The following is a 27,069-nucleotide window of genomic DNA, read 5'->3' on the forward strand; positions in this document are numbered from 1 at the left end:
GACGTTGCACTGAAATCATAACATTTCCGAGTGTTTCTTACAGGAAAACGTCTTGGTGCACACTTGAATCCTGCTAACGCTAAAAATGGAACCACATATTAATTACAAAGTTTACATAAATGTGCTGTGGTGTTATGACTCGTTTTTAAGTGATAACTGTTCATTTTGATGCAGTCACGGTAAAAACAGTCGCTTTCCACTGTGCACATTGTGCAAGTGTGGTGCACGCTGCTCCGGTGCAGAACGGTCTCACGTCAAGACAGACACTCAAAGTAAAATTAAAAATAAACCCTACCAGCTTCACTGGGAAGAACAAAAAAACCTGAACAGTCATCCACTTGTGATTTCCAAAGTCTGCTCCACCAAAGGAGTCCCCACGCACGGATCGCGTTCGATCGTCAGCCGGTGTGCGGAGATCCTCACAAAGTTTTCTCATGATTAGATAAAAAGTCCATTACGAGGTCTGTTAAAAAAGTATTGGACCTTTTTTTTTTTTTTTTTTTTTTGTTTCGCAAAAACCTGATGGATTTGAATCACGTGTGCTTGCATGAGCAAACCTTGAACCTTCGTGCGCATGTGTGAACTTTTTCACGCCTGTCGATTGCATCATTTTCTTTTAAGCAGCCTTTGTGTGGGATGTGTGCTGTACGCTCGGCGGATTTTCATTTCAAGGAAAAAGACGGAACGACTGGAGCAGCGCCGCATCAAATTTAGCCAGAAACTGGGCGATAGCCAGGTGGAAACCATTCGTATGATTCAGACGGCTTTCGGTGACGATGCTATGGGCATCACACAGATTAAGGAGCGGTACAACCGGTTTAAAGACGTCCGCACAACAGTGGAGAGCGAGCCACGCTCCGGTCGGCCATCAACATGCCGAAATGACAGATCATTTCCAAAGTGAACGCTGTGGTGATGCGGGACCGTTGTGTGACTATCCGAGAAATTGCGGAAGAGGTGGACATCAGCACTTTTTCGGTACATTCCACAGTGACAGAAGATTTGGCCATGAAAAGAGTGGCTGTGAAATTCATGCTGCTGCTAACGGCGGAGCAAAAGCGCCTCCGTGTTGAAGTCTCACAGGACATGCTGTGACATGCCCACCTCTTCCACAATTTCTCGGATAGTCACACGACTGAAAAGTCACCGAAAGCCATCTGAATCATCCGAATGGTTTCCACCTGGCTGTCGCTAAGTTTCTGGCAAAGTTTGATGTGGCGCTGCTCCAGTCGTTCCGTCTTTTTCCTTGGAATGAAAATCCGCCGAGCGCAGAGCACACGTCCCATACAAAGGCTGCTTACCAGAAAATGATGCAATCGACAGGCATGAAAAAGTTCACGCATGCGCACGAAGGTTCAAGGTTTGCTCATGCAAGCACACATGATTCAGATCCATCAGGTTTTTGCAAAAAATAAAAAGGTCCGATACTTTTCTAACAGACCTCGTATCTCCTGGAAATAACGTATTCAGGCTTTTTCCCGTGTCCAGCCTGTGTATAAAAAAAAAAAAAAAAAAAGGCTCATCATACGCCATCACCTTGGCTTATAGCATGGCAATAATGTCTGTAGCTCATGGTCTGGTCACACACAGCCAAACAATTTTGGCAGTATACTATTTAATAAACAAAAATTTGAGATGCCAGATTAGGTAGAACTGTGTCACTCGGTGGCCATAAAGCAGATGTGAATACTCTTTAAGTTGGCTTACATGCTTCAAATTTGCTTTTGATTTTCTCTGAAAGTATTTAAAGTCACATTCATATTGTTCAACACAATTTAGTGGTAATCACAGGTTTTTAAATTTAGTTTGTGTTTTTTTTAATCATTTTGGAACACTTGAGTAAGAGAATACTGGCTTGCTGAGAAATATACATGCCATGTACACTGCCAAAATTAATTAAATATTTAGCTCATGCACATAAATTAAACTGTGAGAATTAATTATGTGTCGCCTACATACAATAACATTTTGAACACCCTACCCTTTTGTCCCCTCTCTTTTGGCCACTTGGGGCCTTCAGGGTTGAAGAAGCATCATGATTTATGCCACCATATCCTTCTCTGGGGCCATGGTTTGGGGAGCTCTGGTTCTGTGGCAGTGCCAGGAGTGCTTGGACATATAACATTTGCTTGTAAATCTATTTAATTTGTTCATTATTTATTCATTTAGGATTAGGACTGAACATGTTTTTACTTGCATCATGGTTGTGCAGCGCAGCACAACAAACCAGTCGAGATGCAAAGGAAACTTGCTTTTCTGTGCTGTGTTTGGGCGAGCTCTGGTTCTGCCATAGTACTGGGGGTGCTTGGACCTGTAATATTTCCTTATACGTCTACTTATGTATTTGGGACTAAACATGTTTTAGCTGCATCTCTGTTGTGCACAACAAGTTGGCCAAGATCCAAAAATAGTTTTTTTTTTTGTGCATTTTGCTGCATTCAGAAGCATTTTTGGCAGTGGATGAGGTACCTTGATTGATTTATCTATGAAAAGTATTAACCAAACCGTTTTTAAATAGAGAAAACATAAAATTTAATAAAAATCAAGATAGTGTGGTGGACATTGAACACGTAATGGACATAATTCACCATACCTAGTGTGTTTCCTGTTGGTATGTGGTAACAAGCCCAGATGTGCGAAGCACATACCACAGTGTTTAATTTAATTAGCTTATAATGTGCCAAATCACAGCAAAAGCCCTCTCAAGGCGCCTTACATAAAACAAGTCAACATAAAATTGAATAAATAATTAAAAATGAATAAAAAATTCAAATACATAAATAAAAACAGAAGTAAAAGAATAAAACAAATAAAAACTATCCATAAGAAAGAATAAAAATAGGTTTTGAGTCTTGACTTAAAAATGTCCACAGACTCAGACTGCCTCACGGTCGCAGGAAGACTGTTCCACAGGGTGGGTGCACGATACGAAAAGACTCTTTGACCTGCTGACTTCGTCTTCACCCTGGGAACACAGAGAAGTCCCGCATCCTGCGACCACAAAGCCTGGGCCGGCACGTAGAGTTCCACCAGATCAGCCAGATAAGATGGCGCCAGTCCATGAACAACCTTATAAGTCAATTACAAAACCTTAAAATCTGCTCTCACAGAGACAGGGAGCCAGTGCAAAGATACCCACCGTGTTGCCACTGGTGGGTTGAGTGTGTCCTCTGTTCTGCAGTTGTTAACATGCCGAGGTGTGATATTGATGTTTCTCGTCTCGGCCTCTGTGTGGGTGACTGGCAATGTGTATTCCTGCTGTGCATATGACAAGCTGTCTCAGCTTCGTGTGGTGTTTTTCCTGTCAGAACTCCTGTGAGGTTAATGGGTGGGGCTGAGCTGTTATAAAAGATTCATGAATTGTGTGGAACGAAGAGAAATAAAGTGGCACCTCCATGTGTTGTCAAAATGGGAGATTGTTGCTTCTTTCAGTTATCGCAATTTCCACAATAGTGTACTTAATAAAACTGCACCAACACAAATTTATGTAATATTCACCTTTATTTAAATGTAAAGTGACTCGTATTGTCTGTTTAAAACACATTTAAAATTTCATGACTTCAAAATGAACTTTTCCATTCCACCATTAAACAGGGTCTGGAGTCATGCTGCATTAAATGCTAAAATACCCTCGGCCATATGAGCATAAATACAGGAAACAAAATGTGACAGAACACAGCATGAAACCCCACAATGCTGGCAGAATGCACCTCGAATGTCATATGTATGTGGTCTGATTGCCACCCGAGGTCTGGGTGTAAGGCAAGTAAGAGGAGGGGCATGGCAGAGCAAGCGCTATGGTCCTCTGTTTTGAAGACCGTGTCTCACTGCTGGATTTCAGATGACATCCAACCCATGGACTGATTACATGTAAACCAGGGTACCCGGACTATCGCATCACTGTAGTGCATGTGATGCATGTGATCAGATTGTTATGGACATCAGATCATTGATGTGCACACCCACAGCCGTTGTAACCGGTAATAGCCAGCAGTCTGTGGTGCATTGCAGTAAACCCATGCACAACCAGCAAAGCGATCAGCCGTTATGAGCACACACAGGCAGTTGAGCAATCATTTGTTCCAGGCTCACGCATGTGCAGTGGACCATTCAACGGTTATGAGCACACACACATGCAGCTGAGTGATCATTTGATCCAGCCTCTCGCACGCACAACTGAGCAGTCAGCTGATATGTGCACAAACACGCAGCTGAGCAATCAAGGTTGGCCATCTTTGATCTTGTCCCAGGTCTGTGTCCATGAATGCTCCCTGTAAGTTTGAAGACCATGGCAGTAATAGGACTGGACTTATGTTGTTGGCCATATGAGCATTACAATAAGAAACCAAATGTGATCTTTTGACCTCTTAAAATAGGTCAAGGTTAGCCGTCTTTGAACTTGTCCAAGGTCTGTGTCCCAAGAATGTTCCCTGTGAATTTTAAGACCCTGGTAGTAATAGGATTAGACTTATGCTGAGCACAGACAGATGCAAAGTCTGAGCAGTACCCTATGACCATATGCGATTGTGATTAAAGTTTTCACATGTGCAACTCATTGGTCAGAAGTCCTTAGAAGTTGTTTTTGTCCATTTTTTATTTTTTTTATTGCATTATAGCTGTCTTCTGCTGCCCCCACATCTCCCTCCAATAGATGACCTGGTCCTCTATCAAACTTGTAAATTTCACATTTCAACTCCCCCTGGTTTAAACTGTCTAATAATTTTATTACGCCTGTAAATTAAAATCCACAAAAAAAGCAAAGGGGTCCTTCACAGCAGCAATGGATGGTGCTTGGACCCTAAAAAAAAGTCACCAGAGATTTAACTGGCTAAAACTAATTTTTTTTTCTGTTCTTTAAATCAACATTGTTGTGATTCAGCAAAGCTGACAGATCACTGGTAGCACAGTACCTTAGTGGTTAGCACTGTTGCCTCAGTGCGAGAAGGTCCTGGGTTCCCAACCCACCTAGTCCTTTCTGTGTGGCATTTTCAGGTTCTTCGCTTGTTTGCATGGATTTGTGTTGGGGGCACCGCCTTTCTCCCACTTTCACAAACAAGTGGTTTTGGTGAATTGGTGACTCTAAGTTGCCCATAGGTGAGAGCATGAATGTGTTTGTTTCTGTGTCAGCCCTGTTATGGCTTGGTGGCCTGTCCAGGATGAACCTCTCCTCTTGCCCAGTGACTCATGGGTGAGGCTCCAACTCCCCCACGACCCTTATTTTGAGTAAGCTGGTGTAGAAACTTAATGAATGAATGACGGATCATTTATTCTCTTTCACATTACGTAATTTGTTTTTGTATTCGGGCACCTGAAGGAGTAGTTACAGTCTAAAATTGTTTAAAAGCTGTAATCCCTACACTGCAACACTCAAACTGTTTTATGACCAGGAGGCCCTCTGACAACATGAACAGAATTGGAGCTTATTAATAAGAACAGCTGTGATGTTGTCAGCTATTTAAAATGAACAATCACAGTAAGGTTTAGAGGTGACAAGTTTATTGCGCCTCAACCCTTTTCTCCATCATGCGCTCTCACACCGCAGAAATCATCTCTGTTCATATCTCTGTTGTTTTGGTCCGTATCCCCGACTTGCTGTCTTGCGACAGAGATTTTGCTTTACTTTCCATCATTGAAATCTTTTCCAGTATTAGTTGTCTGAATGGTCATGGAATGCGGATTGGTTTGCAGGTTGTAAATACTAACAGTTAAGCATGTCAAGAGAAGCACTATTCATGTGCAGCAGTACTTAATCAGATTCGTACCATTTTCAGTTCAACTGATGCAATTATTATTCGGGGGAAAAAAAACTTGGTTGAATAGAACGGTAGCTGTGGTGTAAAGAAAACCTTTTGCTTGATTTCATCCCTTTTTCCACGTGTCACAGAGAATGATGTCTGATGTTCATTCACAGTTTAATGGGTGCATCAAAGACGATCTGAGTCAACAAAATACTTTTTTAGTTTGTTGAAGCTACTAATGCAGCTCTAACTGGCATTGGGTGAGAAGTAATTGCAGCCTTACTTTGCTCAGATTAACAAAATCCAATTATCAGCTCACTAAGCAGACAACCAGATGTAATTACTGCAGCTCTTGAATGGAACCTTTCTGGCAACCTGACGTAAACTTAAATGTGGATTCTCAAACCTTGTCAGTGATCTTCCATTAGGGAGACGGATATCCTTCTGACTTCGTGGTCTACCCAATCTAGCGTGTGTGTGTGTGTGTGTGTGTGTGTGTGTGTGTGTGTGTGTGTGTGTACACTCAACAAAAATATAAACGCAACACTTTTGGTTTTGCTCCCATTTTGTATGAGATGAACTCAAAGATCTAAAACTTTTTCCACATACACAATATCACCATTTCCGTCAAATATTGTTCACAAACCAGTCTAAATCTGTGACAGTGAGCACTTCTCCTTTGCTGAGATAATCCATCCCACCTCAAAGGTGTGCCATATCAAGATGCTGATTAGACACCATGATTAGTGCACAGGTGTGCCTTAGACTGTCCACAATAAAAGGCCACTCTGAAAGGTGCAGTTTTATCACACAGCACAATGCCACAGATGTCGCAAGATTTGAGGGAGCGTGCAATTGGCATGCTGACAGCAGGAATGTCAACCAGAGCTGTTGCTCGTGTATTGAATGTTCATGTCTCTACCATAAGCCGTCTCCAAAGGCGTTTCAGAGAATTTGGCAGTACATCCAACCAGCCTCACAACCACAGACCACGTGTAACCACACCAGCCCTGGACCTCCACATCCAGCATGTTCACCTCCAAGATCGTCTGAGACCAGCCACTTGGACAGCTGCTGAAACAATCGGTTTGCATAACCAAAGAATTTCTGCACAAACTATCAGAAACCGTCTCAGGGAAGCTCATCTGCATGCTCGACGTCCTCATCGGGGTCTCGACCTGACTCCAGTTCGTCGTCGTAACCAACTTGAGTGGGCAAATGCTCACATTCCCTGGTGTTTGGCACGTTGGAGAGGTGTTCTCTTCATGGATGATGCGAAGGAGATGTGTTGCACTGCATGAGGCAAATGGTGGTCACACCAGATACTGACTGGTATCCCCCCCCCCAATAAAACAAAACTGCACCTTTCAAAGTGGCCTTTTATTGTGGGCAGTCTAAGGCACACGTGCGCTAATCATGGTGTCTAATCAGCATCTTGATATGGCACACCTGTGAGGTGGGATGGATTATCTCAACAAAGGAGAAGTGCTCACTATCACAGATTTAGACTGGTTTGTGAACAATATTTGAGGGAAATGGTGATATTGTGTATGTGGAAAAAGTTTTAGATCTTTGAGTTCATCTCATACAAAATGGGAGCAAAACCAAGTGTTGCCTTTTATATTTTTGTTGAGTGTGTGTGTGTGTGTATATATATATATATATATATATATATATATATATATATATAATATATATATATATATATATATATATATATATAATATAAAGTAATCTACAGCACATCATTCTGTACTTCAGCGTGTCCCATAAAACCCCTGGTGACCCCCGTGCTTCCCGGAATGCACTGCGGCGCCAGCAGAGTTCCGCCGTCTCACAGCGCATGTAAACAATGGCAAAGCTAGGATGTGGATGGCATTGATTTAGCGAGTTCACGGACGATTATGATTCTGACACGTTCTCCCAAGTTGAAAGGGTTATCTAGAGGAGGTGTAGCACTGTGATGATCTTCTGCTGCGCCCCGTTGTTGTGTTGTCCATACTTCACGAGGTGTATTCACATTGTGAGTGCTGAGCTCCTGACGCCTGAATGAGTGCAAGATTCACAACTGCGAAACAGCAAATAGAGACTAAATTTACCGGCTGAAAACAAAAAAAAAACATGGACTTCATTAACTTTAAAATGATTATTTTGATGTTACACTATTGTTTTTGGTGGGTTTTTTTTTTGTTTTTTTTGTTTTGTTTTTGTTTTTTTTTGCGGTTATATGATTTAAATATTACAAGCAGTCTGTTAGCCTGCTCCCATCAGATCTCAGAAGCTAAGAAGTGCAGGATCTGGTTAGTACTTTGATGGGAGACCTCTTTGGGACACCAGCAGCTGCGTGTGTTTCTCCAAGTGAAACTGGAGTTGCGTCAGAAAGGGCATCCGGCATAAAACTTGTGCCAAATACAAATGCGGATCTGGCTGTATCCTCTGTGGCGACCCCGAACAAAACAGGAGCAGCCGAATGGACAACAACGACATGATTTTAAATATTGCATCAGTTTTAAATGACTTGCAGGTGTCAAAAGACTTCATTGGCAATAGTTATCATGTCTTTAAATGCATTATTTACTAAGAGAAAGGATGCAATTATTGATTTGTTTTGTAAGACACAGAATTTGATCAATTTAGAGTGAAAGCAGAATTAAAGTCAGTTAATGCAGACGGTCAGTCCATTTGTGGAAACATATGACAGATAATACATACAAGAGAGTCAATAAATTATAATGAAATCAAGACTTGAGCCATATTTTATGCCAGTATAACAGTCAAATACCAATGTGTTTTAAACCAAGAAAAACTGAACAAAGTGCTCTCAGAATGCACCAAATTGCACTATTTTTTCAAAATTTCCTGGTGGACCATGCCCCCGGACTCCCCTAAGGGACCTTACACCTGTGGTGCTCGTGCTGTGCGCATAGGCCATCCACTCACAGAAAATGTTCAGTCAAAAAAATTTTGTTTGCTTGGAGCCATGTAAGTGGCCACAACACTTCCAAATTAAAACATTACTTGGAAATGCAGAAAACATTTACAAATACAAAAAACCCACCTGTATCTATTTGAGGTGTGCATTTAAAGGTTTCACAAATTGAACAAAATTTGCAAACACAGAACTAGAGCTGAAACAACTAATCAAGTTAATCAATTAAAATCGATTATTAAAATAGTTGCCAACTAATTTAGTCATCGAATAGTTACTAAATAACTTTGTTTTACTGCAAATGTTTCGTTTGTTCCATATAATCAACCGAGCTTTGCTTTGAATCTTGAACCAATGGAGTGCTTCGAGCTGCTGCTTCGTTGGTTTAATTTGTTTTATTTCACTTTATCTTAATTTTTCCCCACTAAAACCCTAACGAGTATATGTGTGTGAGGAATATTCACCTTTTTATGTTAAATTGACCTGTTATGGTCTTCTGAAACAGTTGATAGATGTATTTTATGCTAACGCCGATGCTAACGCGTTAGCATGTCTCTGGCGTTTTCAGTGTTAAAGTTAGCTGCTGGCATTTCAGCATGTTTGTGTATTTGTTTTCTGTATAATAATTAATGGCTCAGCATTTGTTGTTGTAAAAGAGTCAAATGTATTATAAATGATGATTTTTTAATTTTTTTAAAATTTATTTTTATTTATATATTAATAATAGTAACAACAATAATAGTAATGATAACTAATAATGCTATAATACAATTTTAGAGAAAGAGACATGAGTCACATGTGTCATTGTGAAATGTCCACATAGTTTACAAGTTATACAGAGAATGTTGCACATATGAGTCAGTCTACAGTTTTTGATTTAGGTTTTATGGTTAACTGGTCATGCTAATTGCTCATTTGCAGCAACAAAAATACCTCTTTTTTTCACCATATATCTTATAACATTTATATGTTTCAGTGTTGTTTTATGGCAACTCAGCACTTTGTTAAAGCAATGCCATTTGAAATAATTATTATTGTTCTTTCTTATAAACTGTTTTATTCTTTATTATTTTATATTTCAACAGCCAAGGGACATTTGATGATTTGTTGATTTTCAAGTATTTTAAGATTTCAAATAATGTTATTTTGTTAAATAAAGTGATGGAAGGAGAGAAAAATTGTTTCCCTTGACATATTTTTAAAAAATTCCCCGCTAATCCGATTAATCGTGTTGAAACCCCATCAGATTCATCGATGATCCAAATAATCCTTTGTTGCAGCCCTGCACAGAACACAAATACTGTATAACCTACAGCACATGTAACAATATAATTTGTTAGCATGTCTGCTGCACATTCAGACAGTATTCACAAACACAAACACTCTGTTGATTTTCACAACATAATGAGAGTACTCACGACACAAAGTTTGTGTCAGGAAGACTTTAACTGACTTGTGCTCTTCATTGCATTGCAAATAAACTAAGAGAACATTAAAATAGCTCATGTAAGTATGAAATCATGAATAGAGCAAATAAAGTTGGTACAGCGTTGCATTGAGATGTGCCAAATGATTCGTCAGTTAAAGTCCTCCCAGCAGAAACTGTGTTGAGTACTTTTGGTGTGTTGTGAAAAATTATAAACCGTTTGTGTTTGAATGCATTGTGTGAATTTGCAGCAGTCATTTTATCAAATTGTTGCATGTACTATAGGTTAAATTTTTCAGAGAATATAAATAACACCAGTTATACAGCTCCATGATGAAGTGATACAGAGGAGGATTTTCTGAAAAAGAACACCTGAAAGTTTAGCTTGCCGCAAGGTACATCTGAGATGCAAGCCTAGATTTGATCTGTTTTGGTGAAGGAATGTCCTGCTCCACTATGAAGCTAAGAGTGATGGTGCAAAATGTAGAATTTGCACTGTTCACACTTTCTCCAATCACAGCCAGAGAAGCCTATAACTTCTTCTGGGTGTCTTGGTGGCTTTCTTCACTCTTCTCTTTCTTGCACAGTCACTCTGTTTTTGAGAACTGTCTACTCCCTACAGATTATTTGTATTTCTTCATAATTGATGTATATAAATTCCAAGACAGCTTCCAATTCAGGCAGCTTCAGCATCAGAAAGCCTCATCCACAATGACCACAAAAGACTCCAAGCTGTCATTGATGTTAAAGAGGGCAATACAAGGTATTAGAACTGGGGTATGTAAACTTTTGATTAGGCTTGTCATTGTGACTTAAAAAGAGTAAACACAGTTGTTTGACAATAAATGGCCTCACCCAACCACTAACCAGACTAGAAAAAAAAAAGTTTTTGTTGTAATCTTTCATATTCTCTTAAAAAAAAAAAAAAAAAAAAAAAAAAAAAAGGCCAGAAAACCAAAATTCTGCCAGAGTATGTAAACATTTGAGCGCAACTGTATGTATAAATGGACTGCATTTATATAGCGCTTTTCCATCTGCATCAGATGCTTAAAAAATAATGCCTCACATTCACCCTGATGTGAGGCTGCTGCCATACAAGGTACTCACTACATACCGGGAGCGACTAGGACCTTTCCCAGGGGCCCTTAGTGATTTTCTGGTCATGCTGGGATTTGAACTGAAGATCCTCTGGTCTGAAGCACAACAGCTTAACCACTAGACCATCACCTCCCCTGTGTATGGGGTGGATGCTCATGTTGTGGATATGGTAAAAATGGCTCAGTGCTCCTTCACTTTGCAAAACGTTGAGGGCTATGAGTTGCTGGATTCTGTTTCACTGTTCAGTGTGGACCCACTGGAGGGGGTGTTCTACTACCAGTGGTGCAAATAAGGAAATTGATCGTATTCTTGTTGGAAGACACTGGGCATTTTCGAATTGTAGAGTAAGTAGAAGTGCTCTGTTTGTGAACTCTGATCACAGACTTGGTTTAGCAGCCCTTGTGGATTATGTCCAAGATTAAATCTGGCTAAATGTCAGTAATGTGTTTGTGGAGGTTTGTGTGCTGTCTGGCCTGAGGACTCTAACACAACTGGTTAGTCACATGTAATTTGGAAGTTCTTTCACGTCCATGCCGTAAAGTTTGTTGGGGATTGTATTGGAGGTGCCAATGTCCACAGGAGGAGTTGTTTGAAAACTAAGAGCACTCATAATGTCATCCAGAGGAGCTGTACTATACAGTTTGTCAGAAATTCGAGGCTGAGAAGTTGAGAAAGCAGCAGCCTTCCTACTGTGTGCAAGTTGAGCAGAGTCTGCCCTGATTAGTACTTGTCTGGGGGACCGCTTAAGAGCAACAGGGGCATCACAAACAGATGATGCTGCTTCAGGAAGGGCATCTGGCATAAAACTGGTGCCAAGTCCCAAAGTAGAGCTATACCAGCTGAGGAGCTTTTGCTGTGGTGACCCCAAAGAACCGCAGGCACCCAAAAGCAAATGTATATTTTGCTGATAAAGTGGTCTGTGATGGCCCTGGGGGTAGACAAGGAGGAATTTGTTTGTTGAATGTGTGAGTTGGTGAGTCACCAATTGTGGTTGAATGACCCTTACCTTGCGTAGACCTCATCCCACCACAGTCACAACAGGTGATGGCACGGATGCTTCAGCTGTACTGTCCAGTTTAAGCTGGTTCAGGTGGCTGATCCACTGCATCTCCATAAAGAGCAGCTTGTAACACTGGTGAAATAATATATTCAAAGGTATCGCTGTTGATGGAAAGCATTGTTCCTTAACTGCAACCCACCCAAGTCAAGAGAGGCAGCAGGCTTCTAGCTGGATGAAGATGCTGTTCTCCTGGCATTGCAAACATTCTTTGTTTCAATCTGGCAGAGTGGTAACATGGACTGGAAAAATGAACTTGTCATCCCACTATTGAAAGGAAATTAGAAAGGGGATTGCCTGAATTACAACTATGGCAGGGGCACTGCACTGCTGTCTGTGCCATGAAAGGTGTTGGCTTGTATTATTCTTATTTGGATTCACCCCTGGTTACTTGCCAGTCAGTGACCATAGTGGTCTGGCTTTCCATGCCAGATGCATGCAACTGGAAATATTGTTTATTCTTCTTGGCAATCTATGATGATGTTTACAAAATGTCTGACCTGGCTGCTCTCAAGGACATCCTGAAAATTCACAAGATCCCATACAAGTTGTTAGACATCATAGCCTCTACACAGGTACTGTGAGTATTCTGCAGAGTGTGAGCAGAGTCTTTGACTTTTTTCCCAGTCAATGTTGGCTTTTGTCAGGGGTGTTCTGGGTCCAACTCTGTTCAGTGCATGCAGGGACTGGCTGTTAGGTAGAAATGTGGAGACTGGTGGCTCTTTCAGTGAGAAAATATTTACTGTCATTGATTTCTCACATGGTGTTGTGACCTTTGCTGTATCAGTGGATGCCCTGATTCCAGTATTTGAGAAGTTGAGTGAGGAGTCACATTATCTGGGTATCTGCACATCCAGACTTCTAATGACTTCCTGGAACTGGCCATCAGAAGTGTATCTGTTTGCTGTGAAAATGTTGAAGAAACATTCCCTTATCACAATAGCAAGGTTCATATCTCTGCGTCCTCAGCCTCAAGGTCAGTTGATGCCTGGGAAGAGCTTATGGATTCATGAGGTCACTTTTTGGTAGAAGAACAAACGTCCACACGTTTAGAGCTCCTGTCCCTTCTTTCTTGCTTTACATTTGGATTGATGTGGTTGTTGTAGAGATGCGTGGCATCAGCACAGGTTCCCTGACCTGACCTCATGCTTACAGTGACCTCTAAATGTTAATTCTGTATAAATGAAACAAAACTGTCATCTCTCAACAGAACTACAAAACATTCAAAATTGTTGATTAGCAGGAAAACCCAAGACAACCAATCAATACTGCTTGGACATGTAACCATACACTTGTCAGATTTATTTATTTCTTTTGTTGCATTTTAGTTAGAAAGTTGTTTTGTTTTTTATTAACTGTTTTCATGTTAATATGATTAACAGCAGCTCATGTTTGCAACGTATTGGTAAATATGCTTTTAAAAGTTGATATCACTTAGGGATGCATGAAACCATGTTTTATATGTAAGAGCAGGTGTGTGATACCTCATGGTGTACTTTGTAAATGTCTCTGTGCAACGAACTTCATGTGTTAACTGAACTTCAAAAATGTTGAAGGAACTCTTAAGTTTCCGTGCTGCTCATACATCCACACACTCAGTTTAACTTTCTTTTCTTTCAAGTAGCGTTTGTTGTTTTCGTTGTGTCCAGCACAGTGTGTGAAACCTCACCTGAGCACATGTCTGGATCGTAATAAAGAGCTGCTCTTAAATGCACCCAGGAGAGGATGAAAGCAGCTGTTCTGCTCTGCGCCGACTCAGATGCTTTTAGAGCATTTTAATTGGTTTAAATCCTTTTCTTCTGTCTCTGCTTTTCTCTGCCTCTCTAACCTTCTTCTCCCTTTCTGTCTCTCTGATATTTTTCCTCTAATTGGTCAATTACTCTGTATTCCTTTTTGTTAAGTGCAGTCCTGGTTAAGAATAAATAGTTTGAAATATTTAAATGAAGTGCAGAGAGTTTATATGGTGAGCTCACGCTGAGCGCTGCACAGCTCAGAGCATTCAGTTATGAATGTGCACTGCACATACTTAATTGTCATAAAACAAAAGAGACTGCTGTCTGGCTCTCATTAATGGCAAATGAGATGATGTGATAATCGTCATTAAATGGGCCAGTGCGTCCCTCTTTAGCTGTCCCTTCAGGTGGAATCATTCTGTTGACTCTTCTGTTGTTGATTGTTTTCAGTGGGGACTGAAAGCGGTCATGAAGCCATTGAAAGTGCTGCCGTCTTCCTGTTTGAGACCTTTCACAACAAAGACCACGTTGGCACTGAGGAGACCCGGGCTATTAAGCAGATGTTTGGTCCGTTTCCTTGCTCTGCAGCTGAGGCTTCCTGTGCTGCTGTTGCGCAGCTGGTGGTTCCACTGGGAGAATCCCGGGTTGAGGAATTCATCAGTGCCCAAAGCCTTCATCACAACACTCAGCAACGTTTTTCTTTTGGCCACAACATCAGCTTCTCATATGACTGCTACACGCTGGACCCGCTGGAGGACCTGTCCCATTCAGGGATTCCTGAGGAGACTGTGAATCTAGACTTCAGCCATTTCTTAAACAGCCAGCACAGTGGGAGGAAGGTTGCCAGGGAGGAAGAAGTGCCCAGTTCAGACAGCGCTACAGACGGAAGCATCCTTAGAAGCGAGGTGGAGAAGTACCTGAATGGAGTCAACATAATTTCGTCCAGCCCGGAGGAGCTGTGCACCTCCCTCTTTGAAATGCTGGCCTCCCAAAAGAGTGATGATGAGCTGCAGAATGAGGTTTGTGTTTGTGAAGCATCTCCTCAAAGATGGGTTATTCCATGTAATAAATTGTTCTTGTGAACCTGCAAGCTTTCAAGCATTCCCAGACCAATCATTCCGAGCATTTATACCCAGTTTACGAGAACAACAGTCATAAGCTGCACGAAGGGCAGGATCCCTGGGCCTAGAATCATAGAATTGTTGCTACAGTATATCAGTTCTAACTGCTCAATTTTTTGTTGTTGTTTTGTTTTGAAAGTAGCCATTCAACCATTTTAATGAAAACTATTTTTTCCTTCATTGTTACGAGCTGCCTTTAACTGTAACGTGTGTCTGCTTGTCTGTCTGTCTGTGTGGGACATTACGTTCCGCTTTATTCTGGAGACACACTGCAGGTGCAGGATTGCGTTCAGGTGAACAAATTAATAATAATAATAATAATAATAATGCATTTATTTATAAAGCAGTTTAAATTAATAAAAATCAATAAAGTGCTGAATGTAGCTGCAGAACAACATTAAAGTAGACCTGCATTGAAATAAATGTGGTCAGATCTCAGAAAGAAATAGCTGATATGTATTTATAAGATCCTTATGAATGCAGTAAAGTAAATGTGCAAGCCCAAATTTGTAATTCAGCGGAGAAATCTTCATTTAAAAATGACAAATTTGCAGCTAAAATTTTGCCCTCAGCGAAAACTGTTTGTACATCTGGGTCATTGGAGTGACGTCCAGCAGAAGACGGAGCGCTCGCGCCTTCAGTCCGATCCCGCATTGAAATTGATTTTATCTGTTAGTAATGTTACTATTATACACATCCTGGTTTCAGCATCCAAAAGTAAGCTGCAGTGAATGTGAGATACAGCTCTGCATGCTCAGATCAGCGGCGACATCGACAGCAGGTGACGTTCTTCCCCGACGCCTCGCTCTCTGCCTCCGCTGCGCTTACTGAGTCTGCGTGCTCGGTAAACGCTGAAGCGGGCCACTCACATCGCCCCCGTGTCTGCTGTGCAGCCGGCACCATGTCCCTGTCTACTGAATGGAGGTGCAGCCAACTTGGCAAAAGTCCAGAGACTACGCTCGCTGTTTTGATGTGGAGCGGCCGGTGACACCTGTTGCTGCAAGGACAGACCTCTTGCGGCAAAATCCGCAGCGCCGCACGTCTTGGTAATCGGAGCCGCAGAGCTCCGTGGCCGCTGAGAGAGGTTTCTATCTTTTTAACGACTTGGATTCTTTGCGGGTCCCGCCTCCGTACCCCGCGACGGTAACACCGGAGGCGAAAGACAGTAGATTTTCAATGCGACACCACTCAATCAAACAGGCATATGAAAAAGTCCCCCAAAATAATTTTCAAGCACAAATAAAAGAAATGTGTACTCACCAAACGTGCCGCAAGACAATATGAAGTTTTAAAAAAAAGTAGATTCTTCCGTATAAGACAAGAAAAAGGTGCAGATGCAAACTGATGTAAATCCACAAATTACAGTTGGCGCGCGCAATGCATACTGGGATAGGGTCTTTTCCCTGACGTCTCAGCAGCATCCCGGATGTGATGACAGTTTTGCGGAGGGCTAAATTTTAGCTGTAAATTTGTCATTTTTAAATGAAGATTTCTCCGTTGAATGACAGATCTGGGCTTGCAGATTTACTTTACTACATTCAGAAGGATCTTATGTGTAAATATGTCATTTTTTGGTCCAAAGATCTGACTGCATTTCAATGCAGGTCTACTTTAAACAACGATCCCAAGATCACAAAATAATAACAAAAAAATTAAAACCACAAAACAATTAAAATCTACTTCTTGTTGTTTGTTTTTTTTTTTTTTTCTTTTGGCTACCCTGTTTTTGCTTCAGGGTCGCCACAGTGGAGTCAGTACAGAGCTGTGTTGAGATTTGGCATGTGTTTTTCACTAGATGCCCTTCCTGACAAAAGTCCAGTCTTACCCAGAGAAACAAGCACAGCCCCTGGGTCTCCCTATGAGGTCTCCCATCCAAGTGTTAAGTAGAGCACTGCGCTCGTACAACGCAAACCTCCGTCAACACTAGCTGACGTACACGTTTCTACAGCTATTGTGCCATCGCTGACACATAGAGATGACACAGGGAACCATTAATAGTGTGAAAACAAGAACTCATTAGAGACACACAGATGAACATTTAACACACCCACGTGTTTGCAATTATGTGGATGGATATAAAAGCATGGATATAAAAGCAAGCGATGCATAAAATGGCACTAACAGTGGTTTCATTAGTATTGTCAGAGGACCTTGCAAATGGTGCAATCCGATGTGAACGTGTATTCAGGGAATGCATGGATTTACTTGCAAATGACGATAATTGGCTCATACACCGATTTCTTTAAAGCCACTGTTACTGGAGTTGCACACAGAACTGTGGTCAGCCCAGAGCGCATTACGGAGAGGACCCAGGGGCTGTCTGTGCCTGACCACGCTGGGCATCCTGGGATCAGGGGCATTCCAGCGTGAGCTGGCCAATCGGTCAGGAGTGCCCCAGTTAACCTTGAGCCGAACCATGTCAGCTGTGTGGAACGCAATCATTCGAATGTCAATCAGGTACATCACATTCCAACATTAAAGCGCCATTTGCAGCGAGAGCCGGTTTTCCTAATGTGATCACAGCTATAGACTGCACACATGCTCACATTATATATGAGGTGCAAATGCACATCAGGCTGGAGGCTGGCACGATGCACAGTAGCTGGCTGCTTGCTGTGTAAATAGTGTATTCGTGTAATTGTTCTGAATGTAAACCGGCACTGTCACATTTGGGCATGTGTGCAATCAAATATGTTTATTGTTATTATTAAAGTCTTTTTTTGTGTGATGGTGAGAGCTGCAGAGCTTATTAACAGGCTTCCTGTGTTCAGTGTTTGTTAATAAACACGTGTGCAAGTTGTGAATGTCTCACTGTCAGCAGAGGCGCGCCTCACTTTTTTAACTTCAGTGTGTGCGTGCTGTTCTGCGCTCGCAGCATGTCGGCCTCACATGCACACGCTTTGTAGTTCCCATTAACATTTTTCCAGTTTCATGATCCACACAAATCTTTGTGCATGAGGCCCTGGATCCTGATCAAACTTCGTCAGACAGTAGTGAGTGCCAGTCTGCCCCTCACTTTCAAATATGAGAGTGATTGGGACACGTTTAAGATATAATGTAAAATATACATTAAATGGGGTTTCAATGTTAAATTTAAATGGCTACAAAATCTGAAATCTGGATCAGATCCAGATCAAACTTTGTCAGTTGATAACGTGACACTCTAAAATGTAAAGGAAATTTAATCTCTTTTGATAGTTACGAATTTTTGAAAATTTGTTCATTGTTAAAGATAGGGATTTTTCTTGACTTTGGCCTTTGACCTATGACCTTGAAAACTGAATCAGTTCTTACCTATCAGGATATGAATCTACAGTGAAAATATCATGGCGATATATGAAAATTTGTGGGCTGTTCAACAACAGACAAATGAGAAGTCAGTGGTACACTGACTAGTCTTGTTGAAAAGTCCTTTTGCTTTTTTACTTACTATACTGCCTAAACAACAAATATAGTGTACTGCCAAAACAAAATCTATGAAACACATTCAATTTATTGTTTGAGTTGGATATACCAAATAGTAAGTCCCTTTGGCTGCTCCCTTGTTTGCACTCGGGGTTGTCACAGCAAATCCAAGGTGGATCTGCATGTTGAATTGGCACAGGTTTTACGCCGGATGCCCTTCCTGGCACAACTCCACATTACATGGAGAAATGTGGCAGGGGTGGGATTTGAACACAGAACCTTCTGAACTGAAACCAAGCGCATTAACCACATGGCCACCACCCCTGCTCTAGTTGGATATACCAAATGAAATGCCTAAAAGTTTCATAGTTAATTTTACCGTAACTTTGCATTTATTATTTAAGTTTATTTCATTGAAATAAATTAGCATTTGGTTAACAAATTATATTTTTGGAATATCCTTAATTTGTTTGATAAATTTCATTCAGAATATTTGGAAAGGACTACTTATACTGATTATTTTTACTTTAATTTACCAAGGACATCAAGTATATTTAAACAATTTCACAAGTTTTTAATTTATTCTATTTTTAAACTGCATTTTTTTACCCTACTTTTTAAAGGCTCCATTGCGACGTGAAAAATAACACATTTTTGACACACATTTATGGCACATTTAATAGCGCCATCTTTAATTACAGTGACAAAAGTACCACAGTTGTGGAAAACAGACAAACTTCACAAGTAGGTGTGTTTGGTGTTTGAGCTATTTTACTTTCAGTTTTCACTCACTCTAAAAAGTCATTCAGTGGCTTTGTATATATCACAGTAGGAAACAGCTATACTGCCTTAACAAAATCTTTGAAACACATTCAATTTATTGATTGAGTTGGCTATACAAATGAAATGCCTAAAACTTTAAAGGTGGTAGAGAGAGGTTGAATGGGGCATTAATCCTTGTTCTGTGATGTGATATGTATCCCCAAAAAAAATGGTTGGGTCTGTAATGGCTCAGAACCTTCCTAAAAGGCTCTCTGAAACAGCTATGTTACTATGCTGGGTTTAGAATGCGTCGTTTGCCCTTTCGGAGCTTATTTGGCAACCTCATTATGAAATGCACGTAGGTGTTGGCACTGATCGGTTGCCGTTGTTTCATTGGCTGCTCTTGCTCTCACTGAAAACCCTGAAAACCACTCTGAAAACGAGACAACAGTAATCTTCACTAACTTATTTAACAGATCACTTTTCAACATTGCTGTTGAGTGATAAATCTTGTTCCTCGCCCACCAACATGAAGTCAGCCAGAGGCTGACTGTGACATAAAGTACAGTCACAAAATAATAATGATAATAAAAAAAAAAACGATCTGAAATAAATTTAAAAACAAATGTAAAACAAAAGAAAATATGATACTCACAGGCTGTACTGATTGCTGGGGTTGATTTTGTCGCAAAGTCGGAACTGACCCTCTACTGAATATTAAATGCCAACTGATGCCAGCTCGAAATTGTGCAAGGTTTGTGAAACAGTCCCCCATGAAATGCGCAGAGCAAAGAAATAGTCGGCGGTTGTATGTTCTGGGGATGCGGTTAAAAATGAATAAAAGCCATTGATCACGTACGTACATTGCTTTCCGTGGGAAGAATATGTAAAGATCGTAGTCCGCTATGACAGCCTGGGAAGGCACACCTGTAGCTCGCCATTGCTCCTCTTCCAGTGGTATGAATGGGTGGGCACAACCTTATGAATAATTAATTTCGAAGGGGCGTGTGTGAAAGGGTGTGGGTGGGTGTGTGTGTGTGTGGGGTGGGGGGGGGGGGGGGGGGCTATTGGTGAAAATGTGACGCAATGTTTCCCTCAAACATGGATTGGCCAATTTTCTGGCGGCAATTCAAAAAAGGAGAAATACTTGAAACAGAGGTTCTGACACTTGCTGGCACTTCGTGTGTATTCCCCACAGTGGGGAGACTCTGAACTAACACCAAAAACATGAAAAAGATGATTTTGATTCTCTATCCCCTTTAATAGTTCATTTTACCTTAACTTTACATTTATTATTTAAGTTTATTTCATTAAAAAAAAAATAGCATTTGGTTAAAAAATTATATTTTTGGAATATCCTTAACTTGTTTGGTAAATTTCATTCCGAATATTTGGAAAGGTCTACTTATACTGATCATTTTTACTTTGATTTACCAACATCATCAAGTATATTTAAACAATTTAACAACTTCTTAATTTATTTAATATTTATAAGTGTAAAAATGTTTCACCAGACATAATTAAATAGAGCACAATTAAGGCTTTTAGAGTGGGTTGATTTGCACTTCTCAGCCACCATACCAGGTGCAAACACTTCTGATTCAGTGGCTGAGAGAGAAGGATGGAGAAAGGGCAGTTTTTACAAGCGTTGTGATGTGCACAGAAGTCCCATTTACCTAGTGGAAATAAGTCGATTTTGCTGAACATTAATCACAGAGGACCAAAGGACACACATTCAGCTTTCTGACCTGTAGCTTTGTAGACAGTTACGATGCAGTTAATGGCTCAGACTTGGGCTGCTGCTGCTGCTGCAGCTGCTGCAAGGCTAACTACAGAAGTCATCTGACGGAGGGACCACGCCTTACACAGCACATTCATTCCACTCCAAAGACATTAAAAATAACCAACACTCAACTCTTCTGCATTGCCCACAAACTCAAACATACAGATCACTCATTTCTAATAAAACTGAAATGTTCCCAGAAACCTCAGAACCACCATAAGAGAACAGAGATAACTCCAGCAAAGATGATGGCTGACCTGCCATCAAAGTGTGTCTGTTGTTTTAGCTCCCTGCTGTGCTGTCTATTGCTTTCCCAAGAGAGGAGAGACTGAGCGAGTGAGTAAGTAGTGCTTCCATCCACAGATCCAACCCTGAAAAAAACACTACTGTGACCGTTTCAAATGACAGACCCTCAGCCGCCCAGACCACCCATTTCAAATCCTAATGCACAAAATCTTTCCTCACTGTGCTCCTGGTGAGCTGTGGTAGTGAGGCGTGTCTGTGCAGCCCTGCCTGCACCCTGTTTGTAATTGTCTGGTTGAGCTGTGCACAGAGCTTCTTCTTGCTGCTGTTTTTGTTTTTCCCTCACTAGTTAAGTGCCAGGTGGCTGTGTTTGGGAGGCTAAGTGGCACAGCATATTCGGCAGCAGGCGGATGGTAATTAGCAGGTGCTCGGTCTGTGCACTAACAGCGTGTTTGGGGGTGTTGATCAGCCATTTGATGTGGGTGCATATTTGTATATGTAGGCTGCATGTGTTCGTTTTCTGCCGCCTGACTGTGTTTCTGGCTTACGGTTACTGATTTTTCTGCCTTCTCTTTCTTGCTTCCTCCAGCTATTTGAGCTTCTGGGCCCAGAGGGGCTGGAAATGATCTCCACGCTCCTTCAGCGAAGGGCAGATATAGTCGACTCACTCCTCACAATCCCACCTGACAGGGTTGGCTACCCAACAGGTACTGGAAACTGTCTCACCAGTCATAGGACATGAAGCGGGGTTCACCCTGGACCAGACTCTAGCCCAGGGGTGGGCAATTAATTTTTACAAGGGGCCACATAGAGAACCTGAATTATGTCCGAGGGCCACACCATCGATAACTTGGCTGTCTCCCATTACATATCTTACACAAAATTACCTATTTAATAGCTTTTATAGGTATTTTTTATTATTATAATAATATGTAAATACAAGGTTGGGTAGGATTACTTTGAAATGTAATCAGATTACAAGTATTCAAAATGTATGTACATACATACATGTAATCCACATGTATTCCTTCAAAGTAATCCTACCCAACCCTGTGTAAATATTTAAATATACGTAAATAAACCTCTCTAATGATTTGCAACACACAAGCTTGACATTTTTCATATATGTAATAATAATCAGACCTCATGAGGGCCGGACAGAGACATGCAAAGGGCCGCATGTGGCCCCCGGGCCGCAGTTTGCCCAGGTCTGCTCTAGCCTGTCGCAGGGCCACATATAGATGGACAAATACATTCACATTTGCACACGTGTGAATATATACACACACACACACACACACACACACACTCCTATGATCAATTTAGAGTCACCAATTCAACCTATCTGCATGTCTTTGTAAAGGCAACTTGACACTTGCACAAATTTGATCCGCACACTGGTACGCAATCTTGTGTACCAGCAAGTAAATGTCATCAACTGTAGAAAACTGCGTGAATTGTGCACAGCTGTGTGCCAGTGTACAAAGAAAATTTTGAAATGTTCAAAATTTCTAGCACACATCAATTTTGTGCTAGTCATGAACCTTGTGCAACCTATCAATGCCTGCCATTGCGCACAGGGCATCTGATCGATTATGATGAGATGTTGCATCTATAATAAATATAACCTTACAGATACATTATCTAAATTCATGAGAAGCAAAGAACGGGCAACTGTTACCAATCCACTATATATATATATGTATATATATATATATATGTATATATATATATATATATGTATATATATATATATATGTATATGTATATATATATGTATGTATATGTATATATATATATGTATATGTATATATATATATATATATGTATATATATATATATATATATATATGTATATATATATATATGTATATATATATATATATATATATATGTATATATATATATATGTATATATATATATATATATGTAAAATAAGTTATTAATTTTTATAGTTATATATAGTTTTGCATGCATTTTAGCCATTTTGGAACCATCACCTTTATCTGGCAACAGCTTGAGCACTGCGAACAGAACAGAGAAAAATGAAGTTACATGATGCATATCACTTTTCATAATACCACTGTAATTGTGATTTGTCACTGTTTTTTGTTCAATAAGAAGTTGCAGTCTTGTAGTTTTGCAGTTGTTTAAATTTCAGTGGAGTTAGGCAAAGCATGCTTGTGGTGGTGGTGATGGGAGGGGGGGAGCTCAAATTATTCTTATTTACAAAAGAGGGGCCCTGCAGGCAAAGTTTAGGAATCACTGAGTTATAATATACTTCCTAATATAAATTTGGAAATAATTGCATTGTAATTTTGTACAGTTGTACTTGTCTTCTTATTTTAAGCCGTAACTTTAATGTCCCCTTTTTAGGCATATCATGACAACCAGGACTTCGGAACCAAATCGGTACCAAAATTCTGAAAATGTGATGATACACATTTTCTTGCAGGATCAGTAGTACTGTAGGTACCAAGGACACAATTACACTGTAACCGCTGTTAAATACTAAGCATAAAAAACATGATTGTGAAATGCATCACTGTAGCAGGAGCATATTAGTCTGTGGGCCAGATAGTTTTGTCACTACCTCTTTGATGTGATGTTTTGTCACCTGTCTACATAGGGCTTTAAAAAGGTGTAATATCCATCCCAGAGTGGTAACTGTAGCCAGGTATGAATCGATAAAGGATTACACAATGGTCTAAATTTAAAAATGCTCCAGTAATATTGAGAAGTATCCCACACTAGTTGTATGACCATAAGGATTCCAAAGAAGATATAGTTTGGACAACCAATGACTGAATGTTGTGTATGTAATTATGTTATGGGGGGAAAAACGGCAAAGATGTTGTCAAAGGTCAATATGAGTTTGTACAGGGGTCAAAAGTTAAACTTGCTGCAGTGATGTTATGCAAATTATTGGTTGAGGTAATAGGATTAATAAATTGAATTGTTGTGTTGAATGCTTGGTCTCCAATGTAATGGTCAAACAAGGTTGATGGCCATTGGCTTCTGTGATGTACGTTACCACATATTGTGATAATTAAGCATAACAGATGATACAAATTCTTCCTTTTTAGAAACCTATTAACCAATAATTTGCATCACAGTTTACCTTAATTGGAGCAACCTGACCCCTGTCCAAATTGAAATCGACTTTTGTCACCATTTTTGATGCGTTTACCCCATAACTCCATAGAATTCACTCTTAGTCCAAACTACAATAAAAGTGGCAAATAATGGATTCAGAATCAAATTAACCAAATCTCGCAGCCTGACATTGATCAGAAATGCTGTACATTGTTTGAATCTTGCATGCACCGACCCTGAGTATATCACATACAGTGGCATCAGGGACAGCGAGCAACAACACAGTAGTATTATGGGTAATAAAAGTGAACGCTGTACAAAAAAAAAAAAAAAAAAAATCCATGACGCAGATATGAGAAGGTAAAACTGCCACGTTTGCTCTGTGTTGTATGGTGTCACAGCACCAACAGCACCAACTGTTCAATAGCTTAATGAATAACTTCATTACTTGAAGTGCCATGCTTGTCGCTCTTGATGGTGCCTCTTCTTCCACCTCCACCAGCTGCTTCCTTTAGGGGTCGACACAGCAGCCCCTGTCATACTTTAGTGGTTAGTGGTAAGGTAATTTGTTGCACAGTACTATAATAATTAAACTCATTTCTTTTGTCTTCTCCAGCAAGTAATAGTATACTTTGTTTAATAACTGCTCTACAATGGGGTACTCATGTCAAAGGAGTTTTAGTCTTTTGTTCATGGTAATGAGTCATTCACGTCATCAAGGGAGCCATCAGAAAGGCATCCATCCCATCATTAGAGGGACAGCTGTCCTGTCATTAGGTGTGCTAACTAGAGCACAATAGTTGCTAATTAGAGCTATTGTTTAGTCACTAGCCTATAGCAGTCTGCCTCTCAGTAGGAGGGGTCTGGTTAGGTTTAAAACTCCAGCTTTTGTTGGCTTCTGTTTTATTCTTCTCTACAAGAGTCAGACAGAAGTCAGACTTCCAGAGCAAGAATTTTAGCTGAGGAAGCTTCTGTGATTTGAAGCGAAACGTCCTCACGTCAAGCAACCCAGTCCAGTCGAAGATTCAAGCTTCTCTACTAAACATGGCAAATACGAGGTCTGTGAGAAAAGTATCCGACCTTATTTTTTTCAAAAACCATATGGATTTGAATCACGTGTGATTGCGTCAGCCAAGCTTGAACCTTCGTGCGCATGCGTGAGTTTTGTCACGCCTGTCGGTTGCGTCATTCGCCTGTGAGCAGGCTTTGTGTGAGCACTGGTCCAACCCTCTCGTCGTTTTTTTTTATTGCAAATAAATGTCTGAACGATTTGGAGCTTTGCTGCATCAATTTTTTTCCAGAAACTGTGAGAGACCTCCAGGTGGACACCGTTCGAAAAATTAATATGGCTTTCAGGGACGATTTTATGGGGATTAAACAGATTACGGAGTGTTACTGCCACTTTAAGGACGGCCCACAACTACTGAGAGCGCGGCACGCTCCCAGCGCCGATTGACATGCTCAGACCCCGGTGAAACAACCAGATCATTTTCAACGTGAAGGCTTTGTTGATCCGGGAGGTCGTCTGACTTTCACAAAAAGGCAGGAGACGTGGACATCAGCACTTTTTCGGCACATTCCACTGTTACAGGAGTTTTTTTCATGCTAAAAGAAGGGGATGAATGCGCCACCGTACTGCTCATTGCGCGGGACAAAACCACCTCGGTGTTGGTCTCAAAGGACGGCTTTGAGATGGCTTTCAGACGGTTGCTTTCCAGTCGTGTGATTATCCGATTGTGATTGTGCATGAGCTGGACATGCCCCAACATGTCCCGTGAGGAGTCATCACGGCGTTGCTTTGTGCCATGCGGCTCCACCGCGACGCATGGAACTCTTTTCACAATTCCTGTGCTAGTCAAATAACATACCGCATCAAGATAGCGTCCAGTTTAGAAATGAACGGCACATTCCACTGTTACAGGAGCTTTTGTTATGGAAAGAGGAGACGCGTGGTGGAGCAGCATGGCGCAAAGCAATGCCGTGATGAAGCCTCACGGGACATGTTGGGGCATGTCCAGCTCATGCACAATTACAATCAGATAATCACATGACTGGAAAGCAACCGGAATCCGTCTGAAAGCCATCTCAAAGCCGTCCTGTGAGACCAACACCGAGGTTGTTTTGTCCCGCGCCATGAGCAGCATGGTGGCGCATTCATCCGCTTCTTTTTCCATGAAAAAAACTCCTGTAACAGTGGAATGTGCTGATGTCCACGTCTCCTGCCTTTTTGTGAAAGTCAGACGACCTCCCGGATCAACAAAGCCTTCACGCTGGAAATGATCTGATTGTTTCAGCAGGGTCTGAGCATGTCGATCGGCGCTGGGAGTGCGCCGCGGTCTCAGCAGTTGTGGGCCGTCCTTAAAGCGGCAGTAACACTCCGTAATCTGTTTAATCCCCATAAAATCGTCCCTGAAACCCATATTAATATTTCGAACAGTGTCCACCTGGAGGTCTCTCACAGTTTCTGGAAAAAAATTGATGCAGCAAAGCTCCAAATTGTTCAGACATTTATTCGCAATAAAAAAACGACGAGAGGGGTGGACCAGTGCTCACACAAAGCCTGCTCACAGGCGAATGACGCAACCGACAGGCGTGAAAAAACTCACCGCAGCTTTCAGGAAATCGACACATTTCAGCTTATAGGAAAGCATGTAAAAATCCATAAATTAGCCGCATC

General features: G+C 41.0%; 1 protein-coding gene across 1 annotated transcript in view; it reads left to right on the forward strand.

Annotated features, from left to right (window-relative positions):
* Positions 1 to 27,069, forward strand: part of ascc3 (activating signal cointegrator 1 complex subunit 3) — a 626,361-nt gene that overhangs the window by 52,975 nt on the left and 546,317 nt on the right. Inside the window, 2 exon segments of the mRNA XM_034173960.1 lie at positions 14,432 to 15,000; positions 21,885 to 22,002. Of these exon segments, the coding sequence (XP_034029851.1) occupies positions 14,432 to 15,000; positions 21,885 to 22,002 (687 nt within the window).

This window comes from Thalassophryne amazonica, chromosome 7, assembly GCF_902500255.1.
Source record: "Thalassophryne amazonica chromosome 7, fThaAma1.1, whole genome shotgun sequence".
Lineage (NCBI taxonomy): Eukaryota > Metazoa > Chordata > Actinopteri > Batrachoidiformes > Batrachoididae > Thalassophryne > Thalassophryne amazonica.